This window comes from Hippocampus bargibanti, linkage group LG06 (genome assembly GCF_051943395.1).
Source record: "Hippocampus bargibanti isolate YZ-2025 linkage group LG06, ASM5194339v1, whole genome shotgun sequence".
Lineage (NCBI taxonomy): Eukaryota > Metazoa > Chordata > Actinopteri > Syngnathiformes > Syngnathidae > Hippocampus > Hippocampus bargibanti.
Window position 1 is genome coordinate 17,740,453 of NC_142739.1, and position 24,988 is coordinate 17,765,440.

Consider the following 24,988-nt stretch of genomic DNA (forward strand, 5'->3'; position numbering starts at 1 on the left):
TCAGCTGAACCACAGCTAAAAGACATTGAGGTTCTTTTCCCGCTGATGACACAGTATTCGGTTTGACAACATAGCTCATGTTCCATATATTGCAAAGAACTGCAACAGGTGCAAGCATGGCACATGCTCGGTGAAAACTAATATTTACAGCAAAAAAATGAAAGGTAAATCTTTGTTTGAATCATCACAAGAACTGCTTTGCATTATTCAATGGTTATTAGCTAGTTTTCTTTATCTGTAAAGGAACTATGTATTTTTATGTAAACATTTTATGTCAATATTTTATGTAAATTATGTATGTATTTTATGTAAATATTTTATGTATTTTATTATTTTAATAAAATATGTCATATGGGTAAAAGTCTAGTCTTTGAAGTTGCACTTGACATATGTTCCAAAAAAAGGCACCCTCTCAACATAGGCCTTTCATGATGATTGGGCCAAATTAGGAACACATTTTCTTAGGCTCAAATTTTCTACATTATTGAAAAATAATAAAAAAGGAAGCTACTAGTATGTTATTATATCCATCAGTGACCATAAAAACTGAACAGATTTTTTTTTCTTCTAATTAGAACATAATTCAGGCAGTAAAGGGTTAATTGACACCTGTTGCTTTCTGACTTGTAAGGTCTTACGAAACTGAGGCATGACATTATCATTCATCATGTTGATGATTCTCATAGCCAGTCTTTTCTGGATGGAACTGTTCAATAAAAGCCGGCACATCATTCCACTTAGCAAAACAAATCATGTGTGTTGAGGACCTCATTATGGTCAGCAACAAGCTCCTCGATGTCATCTGCATCCACTTCGCGTCCCATGTTCTGTCCAATGTAAACAATGTCATCCAAAACAACAGAGTCATGAGGATAAAATCCTTCAAAGTTCCTATCAAGGATGCATGCGGGCCACAAATTCTTCCATGCTGCTTTCAAGGATCGAAGGGTAACCTCGTGCCAAGCCTTTTCTATCAGCTGAACACAATGATACACATTGAAATGGACTTAGCATATCCGCTAAGCGGCTAAATCAGACAAACGCACACCTCGTTCGTGTTTCTCAATGATCTCCTTCTTCTCCTCGACTGTAATTTTCTTTTGTGTCTTCTTCAATTTGGTTCAATTTGGATTGTTCATACAATAGCCTGCTTAGGCAACATAGGATTAGTAATACTGATGAGGTGATACCGGTGGAAGTGGGGCAATAAGACCAGTCGTTGATCAGAACAATAGGAACAATCAGTGGAGCTGCAGGGAGTAGTCCTCTGCTCCCCCCAACCTGAGAGCAGGAACCTATCATAGCAGAGTCTGGCACCGCCATGTCTGGACAGTAGGGATATACATACATATATATATATATATATATATATATATATATATATATATATATATATATATATATATATATATATATATATATATGTGATGTCACGAGAGGCTGTGTCCTGGAGGGGAAATACATCCCCCTAAGATGACTCCACCCAGAAAGAGTCTTGGCCCCAGCTGGTGGAAGGCAGCAATTCAAACCACACACCTGCGGCTGATCACGGCTTGATTGGCAGGCAAGGCTCTTAAGGCAGAGAGTCTCTGAGTGAGGAGCTTGGGGAAAGACAAGCTCGATTGCTGTGCTCTGTGAAGAAGTTGATTGCTGCGTGGAACTCATTGCCAGTTGGGACCACACGACAGGACACTGGATTTGGACCTTGCTAAAGGTGGCTAGGCTACATGAGGAGGACGTCAAGAGGGGTGAGGCCTAGAGACTCTTGGAAAAGAACCCCGTCTTCAGTTTTACCTCAGAAAACCTGTCGTCCATTGCACTTCTTGTCCTGTCCCGCTGAGAGCTAGCCTCTCATGATATCACATATGGTGGAGGATGCGGGCACTGGACAAGCATTAATAAGTGCATAGACATAGATGCTTTGTGCTATGTTTTTTTCTAAATTGAAAATAACTTCCAAAAAAATTGGAAGATATCTTGAAAACCCTTCTCGCAAGTCAGGAAGCCCAATATCAGGCCAATTTGGCTCTCCTAGAGGAGCAAAAGAGAGCAAATGAACTGAAGGCAGAGGAATTGCTCTTGCAAAAACAAATGGCTGCTAAGAACAATCCCCGGGTGAAGGCGGGTGATTTTTTTGCCAAGATGGGGGTGACGGATGATATTGAGGCGTACCTGCATACATTTGAAGCAACAGCTACTCGAGAAAGGTGGCCCAAGCAGCAGTGGGTGGGATTGCTTGCACCCTTCCTGACAGGGGAATCACTGAATGCTGTCCTGGACTTGACCGCAGACAGAGCAGACAACTATGATTATCTAAAAGATGAAATTCTCAGCAGACATGGGCTCACCAAATTCGGATTGGCACAACGCTTCCACACCTGGACGTTCCAGCCAGCCCAACCTCCACGGGCACAGATGCACGAATTGGCCCGCATCGCCCGGAAGTGGCTGGAACCGGAAAGGAGCACGGCAGCTGAGGTGGTCGAGGCCATTGTCGTGGATCGCTACTTACGAGCCCTGCCCTATGAGGCAAAAAAAGATCATCAGCCAGCAGTCGCTGACTACTGCCTGTCAAACAGTGGCAGCAGTGGAACAGTACCAGGCCACAGCGGAGATGCTGCGAACAACCAGGAAGGAAACCGGCAACACATCCCCACCCAGGACTGGAATGGCCCGCACAAAGGCGCCCAAGCTCCCCAACACAGCCAAGATAGCTCCAGGCGGCACCAGAAGCCCACCCAGGCATTGGCAGAAACCCGGGTACACTGGGCCCAGACGATGCTACAGATGCGGAGAGACGGGACACATCTCACGGCACTGTGGAAAACCAACGGAAGAGTCCATGCCGACCGCTGACTCTTCCAGTGCCCACCCTGCTCACTATGCCTCCCTCCTGGGGGGTAGTGAAAGCTCACTAACAAGACCCCCCACCTGTCCAGTGACAGTGAATCAACAGGAAGTTGAAGCCCTGCTGGACTCCGGAAGCCTGGTCACCTTGGTGCGCCAAATGCTGGTGGATCCAACCAGGTTGTCTCCAGAGAAAACCCTTCCAGTCTCCTGTGTCCACGGAGACACCAGAGAGTACCACACCACCGAACTCACCATGACGACAACCAAGGGAATCATCCGCATAGTAGCTGGCGTGGTGACTCTCTCCCTGTCCTCCTTCTGATTGGACGCGACTGCCCGGCCTTTCACCCACTGTGGAGAGAAACACAGGAAAGACTGGCCCGACTACCTCGGAAGGGGAGGGGTAAGATGCGTGTCGTGAATGCTCCAGCCTACCCCCCTGATTCACTCTCCCCAGCCTGTGCTTTCCTAGGGACAGCAAATGCCCCACCGGAGACGGAGTCTGGCCCAGAGACAGCCGAGGAGACTCCAGTCTGAGAAAATCTCCCGGCTTCCAGTGGTGATGAGAACCCAGGGACGCCATGAAAAATGTGCAAGTTTTAGAGGGTGTAGTACTGGGGGAGAGGACGAGTCCCACATACCCCCATTTTGCTGTTGACCGTGGGTTAATATACCAGGTAACGAAGCAAAATGGTGAAGTAAGTGAACAACTTCTCGTACCACAGCCACACCGAGCTACAGTCCTGGACTTGGCACACATGCACCTGCTAGGGGGACACCTAGGGGTACAAAAGACGAAAGAGAGAATCTTGCAATGGTTCTTCTGGCCAGGGCTGCACAAGGATGTGGAGAACTATTGTCGTTCTTGCCCGGAGTGCCAACAGGTGGCGCCAAAGCCCACATACAGAAACCCGCTCATTCCCTTACATATCATTGAGACCCCTTTTCAGAGGCTTGGGCTGGATATAGTTGGACCTCTACCAAAAAGTGCTAGGGGACACCAATATATTTTAGTTATGGTTGATTATGCCACTCGGTTTCCAGAGGCTGTTCCCCTCAGAAAGGCTACCACTACACAGATTGCAAAGGAACTATTTGCTCTCACCAGCCGGGTGGGAATCCCAAATGAGATACTGACAGACCAAGGAAGCCCCTTTATGTCCAAGGTCATGAAGGACCTATGTGCCCTGCTCAAGGTCAAGCAACTGAGAACCTCCATTTACCACCCACAGACGGATGGGTTGGTAGACGGTTCAACAAGACCCTCAAGGCCATGATGAGGAAAGTGATCAAAGAAGATGGCCGAAACTGGGATCAACTGCTGCCGTATTTGCTGTTTGCCATGAGGGAGGTACCACAGTCTTCTACTGGTTTTTCACCCTTTGAGCTGTTGTACTCTTACAGACCCTGGGGACTGCTGGATATCGCCAGAGAGGCGTGGGAAGAGCAGCCGTGCCGACAACGTACCCTCATCGAGCATGTGGGGGACATGAGGGAAAGGATGAAGGCCATTTATCCAAAGCGGCCCAGCGACAGCAGCAAGCCTCCTACAATAGACCTGCCCAGCCTCGAGAGTTCAAGCCAGGGGACAGAGTGCTGGTCTTGGTGCCAACGGTGGAGTGCAAATTCCTGGCATCCTGGCAGGGGCCCTTTGAGGTCATCGAACGCATGGGGGAGGTAAACTACAAGGTGAGGCAACCTGGTAAGAGGAAACCTGAGCAGATTTACCACGTTAACCTCCTAAAGAAATGGCATGCCAGAGAGGCGCTGTTCAGCTGTCTCCCCCCCAACAAAGCTAAGGAACCGGCATGAGAAGAAGTCCAGATGGGACCAAGTTTGTCCTCACACCAACGCCAGCTGACGCTCGAATTGGTCGAGCGTAACCAAGACGTCTTCTCCTCCATACCTGGGCACACAGAGGTGGTGCAACATGAGATATGCACCACACCTGGAAAAACAGTACACCAGCGTCCCTACCGTGTGCCGGAGGCCCGTAAGGTCGCGATTCAGGAGGAGATAAGGAAGATGCTGGAACTTGGTGTAATTGAGGAGTCCCAAAGTGCCTGGGCCAGTCCGATCGTGTTGGTTCCCAAGCCAGACGGGTCAATACGATTCTGCAATGACTATCGGAAGTTGAATGAGGTGTCTGAATTTGATGCGTATCCGATGCCTCGTGTTGATGATCCTATTGACTCCCTGGGACAGGCACGCTTCATCACCACTCTCGACCTCACAAAGGGTTATTGGCAGGTGCCCCTGACCCCAGCATCAAAGGAGAAGACAGCCTTTGCCACACCTGAGGGACTCTACCAGTACACCAGGCTTCCGTTTGGTCTCCATGGAGCACCCGCCACGTTTCAGCGCCTAATGGATTGGATTCTCACCCCCCCACAAGAGGTACGCGGCAGCATATTTGGATGATGTGGTCATACAGAGTCCTGACTGGGAGAGTCACTTACCCCGAGTGCAAGCTGTGATTGACTCCCTCAGAAAAGCAGGTCTCACAGCAAACCCGAAAAAGTGCAGGTTGGCATTTGGCGAGACCAACTACCTGGACTACACTATAGGACGGGGGCTGGTGAAGCCTCAAGAAGCAAAACTACGGGCTATATAAGATTGGCCCCAACCCCTTACCAAGAAGCAGGTGAGGTCGTTCTTAGGCATGGCTGGCTACTCTAGACGCTTTATCGCTGACTTTGCTACTATAGCAGACCCCATGACAGAATTGACGACCAAAAAACACTCCCGATTGGTGAAATGGAGCCCAGAGGCCAAAATGTCCTTCGTCAATCTAAAACAGGCGCTGTGTTCCAGCCCGATCCTGGTGGCACCAGACTTCAGCAAGGACTTCATTGTCCAAGCTGATGCATCAGAAGTTGGTCTGGGGGCTGTACTCTCGCAAGTACATGGAGGAGAGGAACATCCCATCCTGTACCTTAGCAGGAAGCTGTTGCCCAGAGAAAAGAACTATTCCACAGTGGAGAAGGAGTGCCTTGCCATTACATGGGCTTTGGAGTCATTACGCTTCTATCTCCTGGGAGAACGTTTTACAGTGATCTCTGATCATGCTCCTCTCCAATGGATGGCCAGGAACAAGGAGACCAACAGCAGAGTAAACAGGTGGTTCTTGAGTCTGCAAGCCTTTAACTTCTCTGTTGTCCACAGGGCTGGCAAGCGCCAAGGCAATGCGGATGCCCTCTCCCGAAGGGAGGCCTTCCTGGCCGGTTTCGCATCGTTCACCCCGCCGAGGACGTCGGTCTCAAGGGGGGAGATGTGTGATGTCACGAGAGGCTGGAGGGGAAATACATCCCCCTAAGATGGCTCCACCCAGAGAGAGTCTTGGCCCCAGCTGGTGGAAGGCAGCAATTCAAACCACACACCTGCGGCTGATCACGGCTTGATTGGCAGGCAAGGCTCTTAAGGCAGAGAGTCTCTGAGTGAGGAGCTTGGGGAAAGACAAGCTCGATTGCTGTGCTCTGTGAAGAAATTGATTGCTGCATGGAACTCATTGCCAGTTGGGACCACACGACAGGACACTGGATTTGGACCTTGCTAAAGGTGGCTAGGCTACATGAGGAGGACGTCAAGAGGGGTGAGGCCTAGAGACTCTTGGAAAAGAACCCCGTCTTCAGTTTTACCTCAGAAGAGACTTTATTTGGATTTAAGTATTGGAAGAGACACTATTCAAACCTTTTTTTGCTTGTGAATTCCCCCGAAACCCTTGATTAAAACCTTTGTTTGTATCCAAAGTTGTCGTCCACTGCACTTCTTGTCCTGTCCCGCTGAGAGCTAGCCCAGGGGTGGGCAAACTTTTTGACTCGCGGGCCGCATTGGGTTCTATTTGACAGAGGGGCCGGGCCAAGAGTATTTGGAGGGAGTGTTTGGGCCGGAAATACTAAACCTGAAGCATAAAAGGACAACCGACGCCTCCGGACAAGTTATGTCCATAATTTATAAAATCACTTCAAATTACTTCTACTGAGCGTATTTTACAAAGATTCCACAGCATATAGCTATAGTTTACGTTCTAAGACTTGCGCTGAATATTCACGAAGTCTTGTTTTCGAGTTGATGACGATCCCCATGTGACGTCACGTTTGGACCGCCCCTGACCGAGAAAGCGACACACAATGCATTTTGGGTACTTTGTTTGGTCTGAAAACTTCGTGTTGATCCGTGTTGATGGCGAAATTAGAAGGAAAACGCATAAATAACGCAATGGTGAATCGTTGTGTGTTGCACCAAGACAACTATTTGAGATTCGCTGACACAAATTCCCAGCTGACAAATCAGCCCATTTCCAACGGAGCTCGGGCGCAGTCTTCTGCATTTTCTGGGGCTCAAATTGATATGGGAGGACTCCTTGAATCAATTGCAAACATTTATGCTTTCCTCTTCAGAACTATTTGAATCATATTCATAACTGGATGAGTAACAAGAAAACATCTTCTCCGAATCTGAAGCCATTGTTTTGATTCTCGAGCAAGGCAAGACGTCTTGGCGTGACGTCACGAACAAGGGGGTGGGACCTTCTGAAACTGGCCATTTCCGGATTCATTTTGAAGTCATTTTTATTGGTGTTTTTCATTTATCTAAAAATATCATCCTGCCTGTTTTGGGTCTTTTAGATGCTATAAAACGTTTTTCTGATGTCAGTGGGAAACACAAAAAAATGGTGCCGGTTGTCCTTTAAATGTAGTGTGTACAAACCTCATAGCACAGTAAGAACCCTATTTATTAACTGGTTTTCAAATGTGAAAAATATCCCTGATCAGTTAATAAATTTGTCTCAAGGAATATGGCGTTTACATACTATTTCGCAGATACTTGGAGGAGGAAATGGAAATAGATTAAAATAACATATGCACTGTGATTTATCAAGATTGCGTCTGTTTTTAAAAAGTTTTCATTGAAGGGGCAAAGTTAAAGAAATCAACATTTATTGAAAAATGGAATCACTTTCAACATTCAAAACATATTATTCCACAGCGAAATATTAAAGCTCAATACCTACTTGTGTTAAATTCCGCCAAATCATGGATGGATTGTCCTGACCGCGCGCTCAACAAACTCCTCACTGACGCCCTCGCCTTCACGCGCAAACAATACGCGTGTACCGTCGCCAAGCACACAGACATAGGCTACCTGCAGTGAAATTTGCATACTCGGCACGACAGCCAATCAGAAGCCTGCTTTTTTTCTTCCGGACTTTCGCAAGCGTTATAAAGTCGTGCAATTGTATATCATTTTCCAAAATAGATGCACAGAACCTCAGCCCAGAAGAAAGATTCAAAAGAAGCTAACAACATATGTGACGCTACAAAACGTAAATTTACATTAAACCGTGACTGTAAACTGTACGTGAGACTTATGAAAGGGGCTTAGTGGCTCGTAGGAAGCAATGCAAACGTTGCATTGTCACCACAATGACAATCGACTACTGCAGCAAAAACTAGCCATGCACATTTACTGTAAATTAAGCAAGGTAGCATTTGTAGTAGGTACATTCTTGATTCAAAAAAAAAAAAAAACTGTGTACTTTGTGACAATGTTTTTTAATGTGATTAGTTTGTCTCATTGTGCTTCAAGTTGTGAAAAATGGGGCAGGCAACTTTTCAGTTATCTGCCCTGTTGTCGCTAACTTTTTGTCATGAGCTTCAGACACCGTTTTTACTATAATTTGGGCAGGTTCGGCGGGCCGGATTAAAAAGCCTAACGGGCCGTATGTGGCCCGCGGGCCGTAGTTTGCCCATGTCTGAGCTAGCCTCTCATGATATCACAATATATATATATATATATATATATATATATATATATATATATATATATATATATATATATATATATATATATATATATATATATATAGGGCCTAAACTACCAGTAAGACTAGTTTGCTGACGAAGTTGCTTGGATAAGAAGCGAAACATTCGACACCTTCAAAGAAATACAGATGACGGCTGAAGAAACCTTTTCATCGAAAGCATAGCTCAGGGATATTAAGTCACTCTTTATGCCCATGCTGATGTGTTTGGTCTTGTTTCCAGTAGTTTTGGTTGTAAAGAAGCAGAAAGATGCACACCTTCATAACCGGTAATTCACTCCAGGTTAACTATGGCTAATATAGGACCATCAACATAATGTCTCCCTTTGCCTTGCACTCTTCCCATCCCCCACTCTGAGGACTTTTGATGCACCATCAATCTCCGGTCTAAGTCAGAGTCACAAAATATAGGAGCTGAAAAGGGACTTTAGTAAAGTTAAAGATGTTCATGTGAATGATTAAGTACTCCTTCTATGATGCGAAAACAGTATGGATTGAGAGATTCCAGCAAGCTAGTGAAATTCATGAGGGGAAGCGGTTGAGGTAAAGGGTGGGTGTACGATAATGTGCTTCAAGAAAAACAAATGCCTATCAATTAGTAAGCTTCTGTTGATGTGCAGATTGAAGCAGTTACAGAAGGCATGTCACTGCTGTGTCAGAAATAAAATACAGTATATAGAAAAAAAAGGGAAAGTGAGCGCAGAAGCTTCACTATTGTGGTGCAGCTGGTAGGCGAGACAGTGTAGGGGACACGGGGGGATGCTTTGTTGCTGTTTCACACAAAGGAAACGTCTTGATTTATAATTAAGCATGGCTAAAACATTTTCGGAGGGCAGTTCTGATACATCCAAGTCAATGTGTGCTTTTGCCACCATGAATAGTTTAAAGTTTTGGGATTAACTGTCTTTTATCAAGCAACTCCGTCTGAAGACATTTTTCTCAGCTTCAAGAAAGTAAAAGGAGGTTGCACTTTATCAGCTGTGTGAACATAGCCTTAGTGTGCAGAAGCATGCAAATTCATGTGTTTACATATATGAGCAGACACTTTGCCAAACATGAATATAGCTCCGCCTATAAAACAAGAATTTATCCAAACACTGCAGCTTTTTGTGACATTATAGTGCTTCCTTTGAGATTGAAGGTGGAAGTTTCTGAAAAAAGTACATTTTCTCAAACCCATCTGCTAAGTCACAGGTGTCAAAGTCAAGGCCCGCGGGCCAAATCCGGCCCACCACATCATTTTTTTCGGCCCACGAAAGCCAATCAAACTTGTTAAATTCCATGATGATTGATAAAATCTGAGCCAAAATTTCATATTTTTGGATGTCAACCACAATAAAGTCACTTCAGTGACTTCAGATTTGAAAACGAGTTGTTCATTAATTTGCTGTGTGCTCTATATGTAATATTTGAAGGGATTTAAACATTCTAATGGGTTCCCCAATTTCATAACGGCCCTCGAGAGGAAACCATAACTACAATGTGGCCCGCGGCAAAAAATGACTTTGACACCCCTGTGCTAAGTAATGGGCATAGAAGCTTGTGAAGGGACAGTGCTATGTGAACCATTAACTCTTTGAACTCTTTCAACAGTAGCCAAAATGGAACTGTATAGTGCCACTTAGCAGTTTTTTTTGACGACGATACTAGTGCAGCGTGTTCTACCGGAAACAAATTCCTTGTGTGTTCCACATACTTGGCAATAAAGATGATTCTGATTCTGATTCTGATGTTAAATAAAAACGTAGCCAAATTTAAAACGCTTCAACCATAGACATTTTATTGGTAATCATTACAGCAAACAAGGACGCAATATACAAAACAGAAAATAAATTCTGTTTGCATAATCTGTCCAGTTAAAACTAAATAACCCGAAATTCAGGCCTCAATCCCAAAATGCAATTGGTAGAACCTGATTAAAAAATCAATCCAAAAATGCAATTGGTGAAATCCGATTGAACAATTCCTGACGTCTTCAGATTCATTTGGAACCAGAAAGCATTCCGCTAACATGCGGACAGACAAATATCTCTGCAGCGGAAATGTGAATACTTACAGTTAGAATGGAAAGAATCTCATGGATAGGAAGTTCAGCCTTCAGTCTTTCTTTAAACAAGCAGATGGTCTGATGTTTCAGGTAATAATAGGACACAATGCGACCGTAGGTCAGAGGCTCAATACTCAGGTCATCCTTGAGAATCAGAAATTTCAAAAGAGAAATAGATGTATAATGCAAACAACTCAACACTCAACAAAAGCACACACCTCATTTATTTCAATGCAGTAGGAGCACTCCAAGTCCCGCAGGCTCCTCTCCACCAGACTTGAAAGGTATTTGTTAATAGAATCGTGGTTGACGTTTTCCAAGCTGTAATAACTGAAAAAAATGCATTTGACGTCAGCTAATATTGTGAATGTGTGTGGGCATGTGTTTCTATCTTTCTGAATCTCTCTCTCTCACACACGCACACACACACACACACACACACACACACACACACACACACACACACACACACACACACACACACACGCACGCACGCACGCGCGCACGCGCGCACGCACGCACGCACGCACACACACACACACACACACACACACACACACACACACACACACACACACACACACACACACACACACGAACAAGTAAGGTAGCAAACCCTTAGATGTGATGTGGGTCGTTGAAAAGTCTGATGCAATGTAGGCATTAAAAAAAAACATTTTGCTGGAAACAATTCTGTATAAACTTTACAGAAGATAACGAAAGGAAAATGACCACTCCTCCCAGAAAATGACTCCCAGATTGCACTATGAAACTGTCGTAAATAGGTTCCATGCTTGGTAGAGCCATTTAAGAGTTACCACATGAAGCCAAACCAATGTATATTCAAAGACAATTTTCACGAGGTCATAATTGTGTTACATCTATAAAATGAGAGAGAAAATAATTGCACGGTTTACTAAAAGCCAGTAGGTATTCAACATCAATAAATTATAAATGTGAAATAACTATGTCATCTAAGATTTGGGCATAACCAAATGATATTTTTTTGCAGTGTTCCCAATTCCTGATCACTCTTTGAAGGTCTCACAATGCAATTATATTTCAGTCATAGTTTTGAGTAAGTTTTCAGATGAAGTCATGAAAATCTCCAGCAAAATATTGATAAGAAAGTATGATAATTCAAAGGTTGTTTAATTGACATTTTTTGTGTGGTTTCTGTCTATCAGTCCACATTTCAATGCAACAGTATTTCAGAATCAGAATCAGAATCAGAATCATTTTTATTGCCAAGTATGTAGAACACACAAGGAATTTGTTTCCGGTCGAACACGCTGCCCTAGTATCGTCATCAAAAAATTGCAAAGAGGCACTATACAGTTCCATTTGGAACTGTATAGTAACTGGAACTGAATTTCATTTCATTGTCAGTACCTAAAATATGTTGTGCACACGAAAAGATGGCAGCCACTCTGTCTCAGTTTATCTTGTATACAAACACTTTTCCCTCCCAATTTAAAATAAATTAGTAGGTACATTCTTGATTCAAAAAAAAAAAAAAACTGTGTACTTTGTGACAATGTTTTTTAATGTGATTAGTTTGTCTCATTGTGCTTCAAGTTGTGAAAAATGGGGCAGGCAACTTTTCAGTTATCTGCCCTGTTGTCGCTAACTTTTTGTCATGAGCTTCAGACACCGTTTTTACTATAATTTGGGCAGGTTCGGCGGGCCGGATTAAAAAGCCTAACGGGCCGTATGTGGCCCGCGGGCCGTAGTTTGCCCATGTCTGAGCTAGCCTCTCATGATATCACAATATATATATATATATATATATATATATATATATATATATATATATATATATATATATATATATATATATATATATATATATATAGGGCCTAAACTACCAGTAAGACTAGTTTGCTGACGAAGTTGCTTGGATAAGAAGCGAAACATTCGACACCTTCAAAGAAATACAGATGACGGCTGAAGAAACCTTTTCATCGAAAGCATAGCTCAGGGATATTAAGTCACTCTTTATGCCCATGCTGATGTGTTTGGTCTTGTTTCCAGTAGTTTTGGTTGTAAAGAAGCAGAAAGATGCACACCTTCATAACCGGTAATTCACTCCAGGTTAACTATGGCTAATATAGGACCATCAACATAATGTCTCCCTTTGCCTTGCACTCTTCTCATCCCCCACTCTGAGGACTTTTGATGCACCATCAATCTCCGGTCCAAGTCAGAGTCACAAAATATAGGAGCTGAAAAGGGACTTTAGTAAAGTTAAAGATGTTCATGTGAATGATTAAGTACTCCTTCTATGATGCGAAAACAGTATGGATTGAGAGATTCCAGCAAGCTAGTGAAATTCATGAGGGGAAGCGGTTGAGGTAAAGGGTGGGTGTACGATAATGTGCTTCAAGAAAAACAAATGCCTATCAATTAGTAAGCTTCTGTTGATGTGCAGATTGAAGCAGTTACAGAAGGCATGTCACTGCTGTGTCAGAAATAAAATACAGTATATAGAAAAAAAAGGGAAAGTGAGCGCAGAAGCTTCACTATTGTGGTGCAGCTGGTAGGCGAGACAGTGTAGGGGACATGGGGGGATGCTTTGTTGCTGTTTCACACAAAGGAAACGTCTTGATTTATAATTAAGCATGGCTAAAACATTTTCGGAGGGCAGTTCTGATACATCCAAGTCAATGTGTGCATTTGCCACCATGAATAGTTTAAAGCTTTGGGATTAACTGTCTTTTATCAAGCAACTCCGTCTGAAGACATTTTTCTCAGCTTCAAGAAAGTAAAAGGAGGTTGCACTTTATCAGCTGTGTGAACATAGCCTTAGTGTGCAGAAGCATGCAAATTCATGTGTTTACATATATGAGCAGACACTTTGCCAAACATGAATATAGCTCCGCCTATAAAACAAGAATTTATCCAAACACTGCAGCTTTTTGTGACATTATAGTGCTTCCTTTGAGATTGAAGGTGGAAGTTGCTGAAAAGAGTACATTTTCTCAAACTCATCTGCTAAGTCACAGGTGTCAAAGTCAAGGCCCGCGGGCCAAATCCGGCCCACCACATCATTTTTTTCGGCCCACGAAAGCCAATCAAACTTGTTAAATTCCATGATGATTGATAAAATCTGAGCCAAAATTTCATATTTTTGGATGTCAACCACAATAAAGTCACTTCAGTGACTTCAGATTTGAAAACGAGTTGTTCATTAATTTGCTGTGTGCTCTATATGTAATATTTGAAGGGATTTAAACATTCTAATGGGTTCCCCAATTTCATAACGGCCCTCGAGAGGAAACCATAACTACAATGTGGCCCGCGGCAAAAAATGACTTTGACACCCCTGTGCTAAGTAATGGGCATAGAAGCTTGTGAAGGGACAGTGCTATGTGAACCATTAACTCTTTGAACTCTTTGAACTCTTTCAACAGTAGCCAAAATGGAACTGTATAGTGCCACTTAGCAGTTTTTTTTGACGACGATACTAGTGCAGCGTGTTCTACCGGAAACAAATTCCTTGTGTGTTCCACATACTTGGCAATAAAGATGATTCTGATTCTGATTCTGATGTTAAATAAAAACGTAGCCAAATTTAAAACGCTTCATCCATAGACATTTTATTGGTAATCATTACAGCAAACAAGGACGCAATATACAAAACAGAAAATAAATTCTGTTTGCATAATCTGTCCAGTTAAAACTAAATAACCCGAAATTCAGGCCTCAATCCCAAAATGCAATTGGTAGAACCTGATTAAAAAATCAATCCAAAAATGCAATTGGTGAAATCCGATTGAACAATTCCTGACGTCTTCAGATTCATTTGGAACCAGAAAGCATTCCGCTAACATGCGGACAGACAAATATCTCTGCAGCGGAAATGTGAATACTTACAGTTAGAATGGAAAGAATCTCATGGATAGGAAGTTCAGCCTTCAGTCTTTCTTTAAACAAGCAGATGGTCTGATGTTTCAGGTAATAATAGGACACAATGCGACCGTAGGTCAGAGGCTCAATACTCAGGTCATCCTTGAGAATCAGAAATTTCAAAAGAGAAATAGATGTATAATGCAAACAACTCAACACTCAACAAAAGCACACACCTCATTTATTTCAATGCAGTAGGAGCACTCCAAGTCCCGCAGGCTCCTCTCCACCAGACTTGAAAGGTATTTGTTAATAGAATCGTGGTTGACGTTTTCCAAGCTGTAATAACTGAAAAAAATGCATTTGACGTCAGCTAATATTGTGAATGTGTGTGGGCATGTGTTTCTATCTTTCTGAATCTCTCTCTCTCACACACGCACACACACACACACACACACACACACACACACACACACACACACACACACACACACACACACACGCACGCACGCACGCACGCGCGCACGCGCGCACGCACGCACACACACACACACACACACACACACACACACACACACACACACACACACACACACACACACACACAAGTAAGGTAGCAAACCCTTAGATGTGATGTGGGTCGTTGAAAAGTCTGATGCAATGTAGGCATTAAAAAAAAAACATTTTGCTGGAAACAATTCTGTATAAACTTTACAGAAGATAACGAAAGGAAAATGACCACTCCTTCCAGAAAATGACTCCCAGATTGCACTATGAAACTGTCGTAAATAGGTTCCATGCTTGGTAGAGCCATTTAAGAGTTACCACATGAAGCCAAACCAATGTATATTCAAAGACAATTTTCACGAGGTCATAATTGTGTTACATCTATAAAATGAGAGAGAAAATAATTGCACGGTTTACTAAAAGCCAGTAGGTATTCAACATCAATAAATTATAAATGTGAAATAACTATGTCATCTAAGATTTGGGCATAACCAAATGATATTTTTTGCAGTGTTCCCAATTCCTGATCACTCTTTGAAGGTCTCACAATACAATTATATTTCAGTCATAGTTTTGAGTAAGTTTTCAGATGAAGTCATGAAAATCTCCAGCAAAATATTGATAAGAAAGTATGATAATTCAAAGGTTGTTTAATTGACATTTTTTGTGTGGTTTCTGTCTATCAGTCCACATTTCAATGCAACAGTATTTCAGAATAAGAATCAGAATCAGAATCATTTTTATTGCCAAGTATGTAGAACACACAAGGAATTTGTTTCCGGTCGAACACGCTGCCCTAGTATCGTCATCAAAAAATTGCAAAGAGGCACTATACAGTTCCATTTGGAACTGTATAGTAACTGGAACTGAATTTCATTTCATTGTCAGTACCTAAAATATGTTGTGCACACGAAAAGATGGCAGCCACTCTGTCTCAGTTTATCTTGTATACAAACACTTTTCCCTCCCAATTTAAAATAAATTAGTATATATTCTACACAATGTATTTTAATAGTTTAGGTCAGCGTTTGTATTGTTTTGTTTGGTGATGTAGCAGTGTTTCCTTTTAAGAATTCAACAGCTGAAAACACGTACGAATTGTCATAAACTTTCTTTCATTTTAGTGTGATACTGAAGCTTTTACTGTTACAAATCATAATCATGTATAACCAACTAACCTGGGGTTCATCACCAGTCGTCTGAAAAAATACGTCCAGGTGAGGTAGTCCATTGCATCTTGCTTGGAAGAGACAGTCCCTGCAGCTATCTCTGCATTCAAATGGTCTGACAGCACACTGAGGAGACTGAGGATACAACAATGACTCAATTTCTACGTTTGACAATACTCCTACCAATATGTATAGTACTGTACTACTACTACTACTACTACCCATAATAATAATAATAATAATAATAATAATAATAATAATAATTGCAGCAATAACAATAAAAGTAATGTGAATAATATGCCAATCAAAATGAAAGCCACATACGGTCTTCTGTTACATATAGCGTTTACATCAAATGCCCCAGCTGATGTAGAAAATAAATTTACTTGTGCTAAATGTAAATTAGAATACCTTTGCATGTCTATGTTGATGACATTAACACATCAATTTTACATTGAATATTTTAAGACTTGTACAAGGATTATCTAGATTGTATTACAGCAAGTGCATCATTTTATGCACTCACCTGGACTCAACAGGAAAAGGCTCATAGAGAAATTTCTTGTAGAAGTCTTTTTTGATGTCATGAACAAGAATAACTGCTTTGCCTTGGTCATCAAACTGAGGCCGGCCTGCGCGTCCCATCATCTGCAGAACATCTACAGAGACACATTAAATAACAACTCGATACATATTTCCGATACGATCTACTTTGCATGATATTTTGGCTGCTTGTTTGAAATCAGAATGGCTACAACTCTTGGAAAAAAATATATAATAGTCACTGCTTTTGGAGCTTGACCATTTAAATGTCACACTTTGGAGACACAAGATATAAAATAGGTAAAAAAGTAAAAAACAAACACACAAAAAAAGCTGATTAAAAAACATGGAATTTCCAAATATCTCTATTTTAATTATATGATGCGGTCAATTAATTGTATTTTATTAAAAAAACAAAAACAGACCAAGGGAGCCCAAACAAGTTAAACAGTTAAACAGGAAGGTCATCTGGCTCGAAACCTTCCCAAAGAATTATGAGCCGCTGCTAAAACATAACAAAAACGGTAAATATTGTACTGCAATATCAGTGTCAGAAATTAATGGCAAAAACTCTGAACTCTGGGCAGACAACTCTGAAAAGTTGCCATTAAGTTACCTGCCCCATTTTTCACAACTTGAAACACAATAAGATGACTAATCGCAAAAAAAAAAAACATTGTTGGGAAGTATAAAGGATTTTTTTAAATTAAGGAAGTACCTACCACAAATGCTCCCTTGCTTAATTTATGGTAAATATTCCTCGCTGAAGATCTTGCTCCAGTTGTCTTTTGTCGTCATTGTGCACAATGCAATGTTTGCGTTGCGTTGTCTGCTCAAAGCCACGCGGACTCCTCTTTCTAAGCGGCTTTCAAAACTCTCAAGTACACTTTTCAGTCACAGTGTAGTCCAAAGCACGAAACAGGCTTCTGATTGGCTGTCGTATGCAAATTGCCAAACAAACGTTCGTTTGGTATTTTGTATGCAAATTTTAATTTGCAAATCTTAATTTGAATGCAAATTGCAAAATGGACATTCGTTTGGAAATTTGCATACTCGGCACAGCAGCGAATCAGAAGTCTGTTTCGTGCTTCGGACTACACCGTGACTGAAAAGTGTACTTGAGAGTTTAGAAAGCCGCTTAGGAATAGGAGTCCACGTGGCTTGTAGCGGTTTTCTTGTAGCTTTTGCTTTATTGAATAAAACAAACGTTTGATTTGAAAACATTTATTTTTTCTTTCCTTGAATAAGTTGTCGGCCACCCTGGCCGAGACATTTTGAAAGTTGTACGCCCGACGTAAAAGGTGTACGTACGCACCGGGCCTCCGGGCAGACATTTCAAAAACTGGCAATATTAACATTTAACATAGCAGTTTTTTATTGTATAATACATACAAAACCCTCTTTTGTAATTGGTCTCTTGCACTGAACTATTCCCTCTTATCCATGTACTTGTGTGATCCATTTTTATTCCAAGGGACTTTAAGATTTTTTGCAAGGATAACAAACAAAATCCTACCTGTAATGGGGTAGTCCACATATCGTCTGGTTTTTCCATCATAGTATTCAGTTCCTTTGACAACCACCAAATGAGCAGGGAAGTTCACTCCCCAAGCCAGAGTGCTTGTGGCAATCAAAACCTGAGATCAGTTGACAAGTATTAAATCCTGACATTTATGAAAACAAAATAAATACACTGTATGTGTTAGTTACATTGTGTTGTCACTTGTGTTAGATTTTTTGTTGGAATCTTCCACCCATTTTATCATAAATAATAATAATACATTTCATTTATAAGCACCTTTCAAAATTCTCAAGGACACTTTACAGTCACAGGAAAATTACATTTTTTTTCTGCGGGTGAGCAGCGCCAGCCATTCGCGCCAGTGTTTCTTAAATTGAATGTCATTTTATCGATGAGTAAATGTTTTAAATATGTGACAGAAAAAATGTTGGGCTTTTCAAGTGTATCTCATGTACACAAAAGTCTCCAGAAATATTATCTGCAAATTTAAATAAAGAAACAAACCTAATTAATCGAGAGAGCTTTCATCATGCATAACAAATATCATTAAGGGATGAAATAAGTGTCAAATTTTGAGGACAAATCAATCTCCAGAGTCTGGAGCAGGGGTTCCCAAATGCTTAGCTTTACATGCACAGATGCTTAGTAGGCCTCAGTGTTGATTCAAAAAAGAAGGCACAGATACTAGTCCTTAAAAGTCGTCATGATTATAAGACAACCTTAACCTACCATGCAATTACAATCATCAAACCGAATGGACAAGTTGAACTATGATTTAATTACTGTAACCTCAACTTCTTCTTTTCCTTTGGCTTTTCCCTTCAAGGGGTCGCCACAGCGAATGAGTGTCCTCCATCTTCATCTTCAGAGGTTTGATTGGCATGTTTGTTTTGGCCAAGCTTTTACGTCGGATGCCCTTCCTGACACAACCCTCCGTATTTATCCGGGCTTGGGACCAGCACAAGAAGACACTGGCTTGTGTCCCCTTGTGGCTACAGAACAAGCAACTCTCGCAACTTAATAAAGATGAAGATGCTCAGTAAAAGGATATCAAACACAAAATGGTCATCGGCACAGCAACATTCAAAAAAGCAGAACTATACACACCATTTGATGACATTGAGCTTTGAAAGGTGCTTGAAATGTTCCTCAACAACTACCAGTATTTAAAACAAATATTTTCAAAAGATACCGCTAAAATGTCATTTCACATCAAATTTATAGAAACTAACGTGAATCCCCCAACAATTAAAAGAGGCCCCAGTGAAATCATCACAAAAGAAAAATGCCAAAATGTGATGAGAAATTCATTGATTGATGCTGCCGTGTTGATCCAGTGAGTCATTTATGCAGTCTATTTTAAATAAACCTAGTTCAGTAATGTTTAACTTAAAATATGTTTTGTTCCAAATAGCATTATCTTTTCAGTTTTTCATCAAATCCACTCTACAGCTAAAATAAAGAAATTGCATGGCCTCATCATTCCCACATTTGTGGTGTGGAGTAAATACATTGAAACCTCGTTTATGGCAGGGGTCAAGTTCCATGAAAAACCTGCGACAGGCAAAGTCTGTAAAATATTCAGCTTTATCGTTTGCAAATATTGCAAAATACAATACTATACTACAGAATTAAAACGACCAACACACTTTTTGGCAACCTCTACAAACGTGACATGACAATTGTCGACATTGGTCTGCAGTCACTTCGTCAATCAGGATGCAGAAAAATATGCACGGATATAAAACAAATATATAAAATTCATAAAAACTGTACTAAAAAAAATCTGTGCATCATAGCTGTGAAAGTGAAACAACATTGTAGCGAGATTGCGCAAGTCTTATTTATTTATGTATTTATTTCTTTATTTTAGTACTGGTTGTACTTACAGCTAACTGCCACTGTCGTAGTTATAAGATTAATAATTGTTCTCATCCAACAATATCAATGTGGACGATCTTATGATGTCTAAACATGGTGCATGCAGAAAGGTTGTACCTGGATCTTGCAGTTGACAAACAGTTCTTCCACAGTCTTTCTGTCTCGTTCATGTAAACCAGCGTGATGCATCCCGATTCCGAATGCCAAAGTGAGCTTCAAGTTCGAATCCCGGACTGTGGCAATGATGTCCTCAATCTGCAGAATGCCCAAAAGACAGTCACAGAAATAAGAATTAAAATTATACTGTATTTGGGCGTTTTGAATTAACATGAAAAAATCCAACTGCAAACCAGTTTCAACTTTGCTTTCAACGTGCTTGCAAAGAAAGAAAACCAGGGGTAAAAAGTACAAATAAAAGATTTGCTTTTAAGGTTACCTTATAATCATAAGGTGTGTGAACCTACAGAGATTCACATTACTACTTCCATCAAATCCATTAAAATTGAGAAACAACTCCCAAATGATGTGTCAGGGAAAATCTACACTCATTTGACAATTACTCTAGCCTTGTTATAAAGCGTCAGTTGTTTATCTTATTTTTTTAAAAATGTTTTACAATGTGTTTGGATACTGGACCAATTGGGACCCAAAACGTACCTTAAAACCAAGCTTTGTATTGATGCTTAATAAGAAAAATTGATGTTGTTTCATCATATAAACCCACTCTTTGTCGACACAGATGGGACAGTTACAATGCGTGGAATTTAGCCATTTTACAAATCTGGACAAGATGTAACACACTGCTGTGAACTAAGTCTGCATAAAACAGGGTATATTTGCAAGCAAACACACAATGTAAAAATACATGCTTGCATTCCCCTTTCATGATTAGAAGCTATGGATGATAGAATGCATGTGCCTTTCATATTGCTGCACTTTAACAATGCATGTATGCATGATCTTTGATGTCGCAGGTGAAGTAAATCATCTGGTCGGTGGTGGTAGACTGTACTTCTCTCTCATCCTGATGCAGCCACTGTTTAGGGTTGTCTTCTGTCGCCAGGTATGCAATGAGGTCCAGAGCTGTCAGTCGGGTTTGTCGTCGTGAAGAGACAAAAATCAGCACTGGCTTAGCTGGAGAGTGACTACGTATTGCTGTGAAAGTAGGTGTTGAAGTCGATAATTATAATGTTAAAAAATATCACCATTTCCAAATACAATGAAAATATATTGTTATTAGTGCCATTATGATTTGTTTTGATGATGTCAGCATGAACATTTACCCTGCCTCACATAATCTGTAGTGGTTCGAGGGCTTTTTTAATGATTAAATTCATGAGCAAGCATCAATTTTAATGCATGACCTTTTTCTCCCACCCCATCTCAGACTGTGTACATCAGAGAGGGTAGACAATAAATAATGTTTCCTGGATGTGTTAGTTGCATTGCGTTGTCACATGTTTGAAATGGTGTCCAATCATTGCAAATTCAAACGCACACTCCTATTCTCGTCTATTTCAACCTCTGAAGATATAAAAGCAGGTTGCAAAATATTTTGGATTTATTGACATCAAATGCAAGCTCCAATGAGCAAAACCCACTATCACCTCCACAAAATGAAAAATATTGTGCTCAACATGTTTTCACTATTATTACAGGCTGACGTAGACAACATGAGAAATGTACATTTAAAATTTTAGTGGTGACTGGTGGTAAAAGCCCTGAAAATGTGGCGAGTCGATTAACAAAGAATTGTTCTCCAGAATTATGTGTATGAATGCTCTCTAGCATTCACACAAATAATAGTCAGTTACCTTGGAAGGTGGGTTTATTCATGGTGGCCATGCGGGGGCAATAGTGCTGTCCGGGGAACCCATGAATGTGAACCTCCAGCGGTACAGGGCGAACAGAAGGACGAAAGTTAAACAAACCCACCTGTCGAACAAAAGATAAGAAGGGTGTGGAGAAAAGCGGAGAGGGGGAAACAGAATGCATAAAGTATAATGAGAGCAGCTGGTGTTACAAAGCCCCATCTGGTAGTAGTGTGAGGTTTCTAACGTTCTCATTCAGAAACCGAGACACAAATTGCTGCCAGACTGGTGCTACAAAGTCTGAAAGCTCTATGGTGTTGATGGATTTCAATGTGTTGTGGTGGTGTGCAACAGCACCGTGTCAACAACATTGCAGTCAAAGTGTGATTTAGGACGCTATTGCTACTATGTGTCGTCTTTTCATGTGTTTTTAAGTATTTTTAAGTGTACCAATAAAAAAAATCCAATTAGCCCACTCAGTACAAGCAGAAAAGTAAAGCAGCTTCAGGGAGTGGAAGCATGGGCAATAACCCCATCTTGTGGCCAGACTGATGACTCATCTCCAGATGTGAACAATATTGTTGGTATCGCTTTGTTAATCAAAGAAAAACTTAAAAGGGGTTACACAAAGAACTTGAATCAGACAGACCAAAAAATCATACACAATCAAACTGTGTTAATGTGTATTTGTTGTAATGGACTAAATATAATGGACCAAATAAACTGATGAAAACCACTATCAAGACATTGGAATAATGGAACCCAACATTATTTGATGAATATCAAAATGCAATGAAATGGCACTGAACTGTGCTATGTGTATCATAGAAGTTATGAATCAAAATGTATCAGATAAAATGACAAAAAGAAGGCATTGCATTTAAATAAAATGCATTACACTCAATATGAGGTGGTGATAATCAAACGGATAGTATTCGTGTGCATCCTGCTACAGATGTGTTTTCCTTATAGAAGTTAACCGAGATCTGATTGGTTTCAGAAACAATCCCATTTCTAATAAGGTTACATCAGCTGCTACAACTGCTTCTGAACACCGTGGGCAGATTGCATTGACATGCATTACAGGATAATAAGACATTTACAAAAATCAATCAAACATCCTAACACACACATACTACGTGTACTGTAAGTGATGCAGGCAAAAATAATGCAACACGATTAACCAAATTGACAACTGACCTTAGAAAATACATTAGTATAATATCATGTGGTATGTTTTCGATTCAGACCAAGCAGAAAAGACCTGGGCTGGCCTTGACCATTCATCACAGTTTCCTTACTTGTGCGATTCCCAACCAGTCAGCAAGATCTCGTGCATTAGCAAGGGCAGTGGAGAGACCGACAACGCGGACATCTTTGGAGGTGTGAGAAGAGATGAAGTTTGTACGTGACACAATGACTTCCAACACCGGACCTCTATCTTCCCCTGTAATCACACAAAATGTCTGCCTTATCTGGAATAGTACACAATAGAGTGATGACCCTGGAGCAGTGGTTTATAACCAGAGTTTGATCGAACCCACGGGCCTGAGTGAGTTAATGTCAGATTTTGACAGAGCCTCTGCCATGGATGTTAAGACATGCCTGACTCAACATATCAATTAGTTATGACAAGCCCGCTTGGCAATCACTGGGTGTATACAGTTCAAAATATTTTGCAATTACACTCATTGGGTTTACATTTTTGCTGTTTGTCTGTGTAAGCTCTCAGTCATACAGGAGTGGTCCATCGATGAAAAGGTTTCTTCAGCCGTCATCTGTACAAAAGTGAAGGTTTATAAACAAGTACAAGTACAGATGACGGCTGAAGAAACCTTTTCATCGATTTTTGCTGTTTAAAAAAATAATGTCTTGAATTGGTTAAAAAAAATCACAGTCTTTATTTTTCATGAATGAAGGGTTTGAGGAATGTGGCTATGAACTGGTTGGGTTCTTCTGTACCTTAACAGACACACTGCACTGGGATGTATTGTTTAATTAACAAAATGGGCAAATACATGAATGCTTATTGCCCGATGATTTCATTCTAATTTTGTTTTCTCGCCACACTCAGAAATTTCTGTTTCAGATCATCACCCATAATTTTATTACCTCACAATTATGACACCAATAAATACAATGCATGAGGTGATAATTTGATTTTTTTAAAGGAAAAACAAATCCATCTAAACTAGTAATAAGTGATTGTGTCATCCTTTGCAGCAAAAAAAAAAAAAAAAACAACTCAAGGGTTCAAAATAGTGATGTGTCTTGGCTCTCTTTTATTGTCAGAGCAATATTTAAAGTTCAAGCCCATATGTCTGGCATGCAACTTGACAGAAATACACAACCTGAAACAAAGATCAGTGTGGACTTTTGGAGAAAAGAGCAAACAAACAGCTTTATTCTTCATTGTAGCGAGTGACATGAATATAACGTATTTTATAAATGGAAAAAAATAAAAAAAGAAGAAACAGACATGTAATGCATTTGTATCGCAGCGTCTGTGCGTTGTTTTAAATTGGGTAATTCAAATGTGGGGAGTAAGTTTAATATGCAAACGAATTGTTCCGGATACTGTATTTTAAAAACCTGAATTGTAATTATTTATCGTCAATATTATTGATGGACAAAAAATGTAGCCACAAGGGGGCACAAGCCAGTGTCTTATTGTGCCGGTCCCAATACAGAGGGTTGTGTCAGGAAGGGCATCCGACGTAAAAAAAATTGCCAAAACAAATATGCAAATCAAACCTCTGAATCCCATACTGGATCGGTCGAGGCCCGGGTTAACAACGGCCGCCATTCGTACTGTTGACCTTCAGGGTGCCAGTGGAAAATTGACTACTGTTGGTCGAAGAAGGAGAAGGGAGGTGTGCCCGGAGGAAAAGAGAGAAATGGAACGCCAAGAGTATAGAACTAACAGTAGGAACTTTGAATGTAGGAACAATGACAGGTGAAGGTCGAGAGCTAGTTGACATGAAG

General features: G+C 41.0%; 1 protein-coding gene across 1 annotated transcript in view; it reads right to left on the minus strand.

Annotated features, from left to right (window-relative positions):
- The window catches only part of ascc3 (activating signal cointegrator 1 complex subunit 3), a 116,266-nt gene that overhangs the window by 16,270 nt on the left and 75,008 nt on the right, over positions 1-24,988 (minus strand). Inside the window, 9 exon segments of the mRNA XM_088998470.1 lie at positions 14,598-14,732; positions 14,807-14,918; positions 16,256-16,381; positions 16,773-16,905; positions 18,306-18,426; positions 20,310-20,447; positions 21,205-21,347; positions 22,007-22,127; positions 23,305-23,450. Coding sequence (XP_088854596.1) covers positions 14,598-14,732; positions 14,807-14,918; positions 16,256-16,381; positions 16,773-16,905; positions 18,306-18,426; positions 20,310-20,447; positions 21,205-21,347; positions 22,007-22,127; positions 23,305-23,450 — 1,175 coding nt within the window.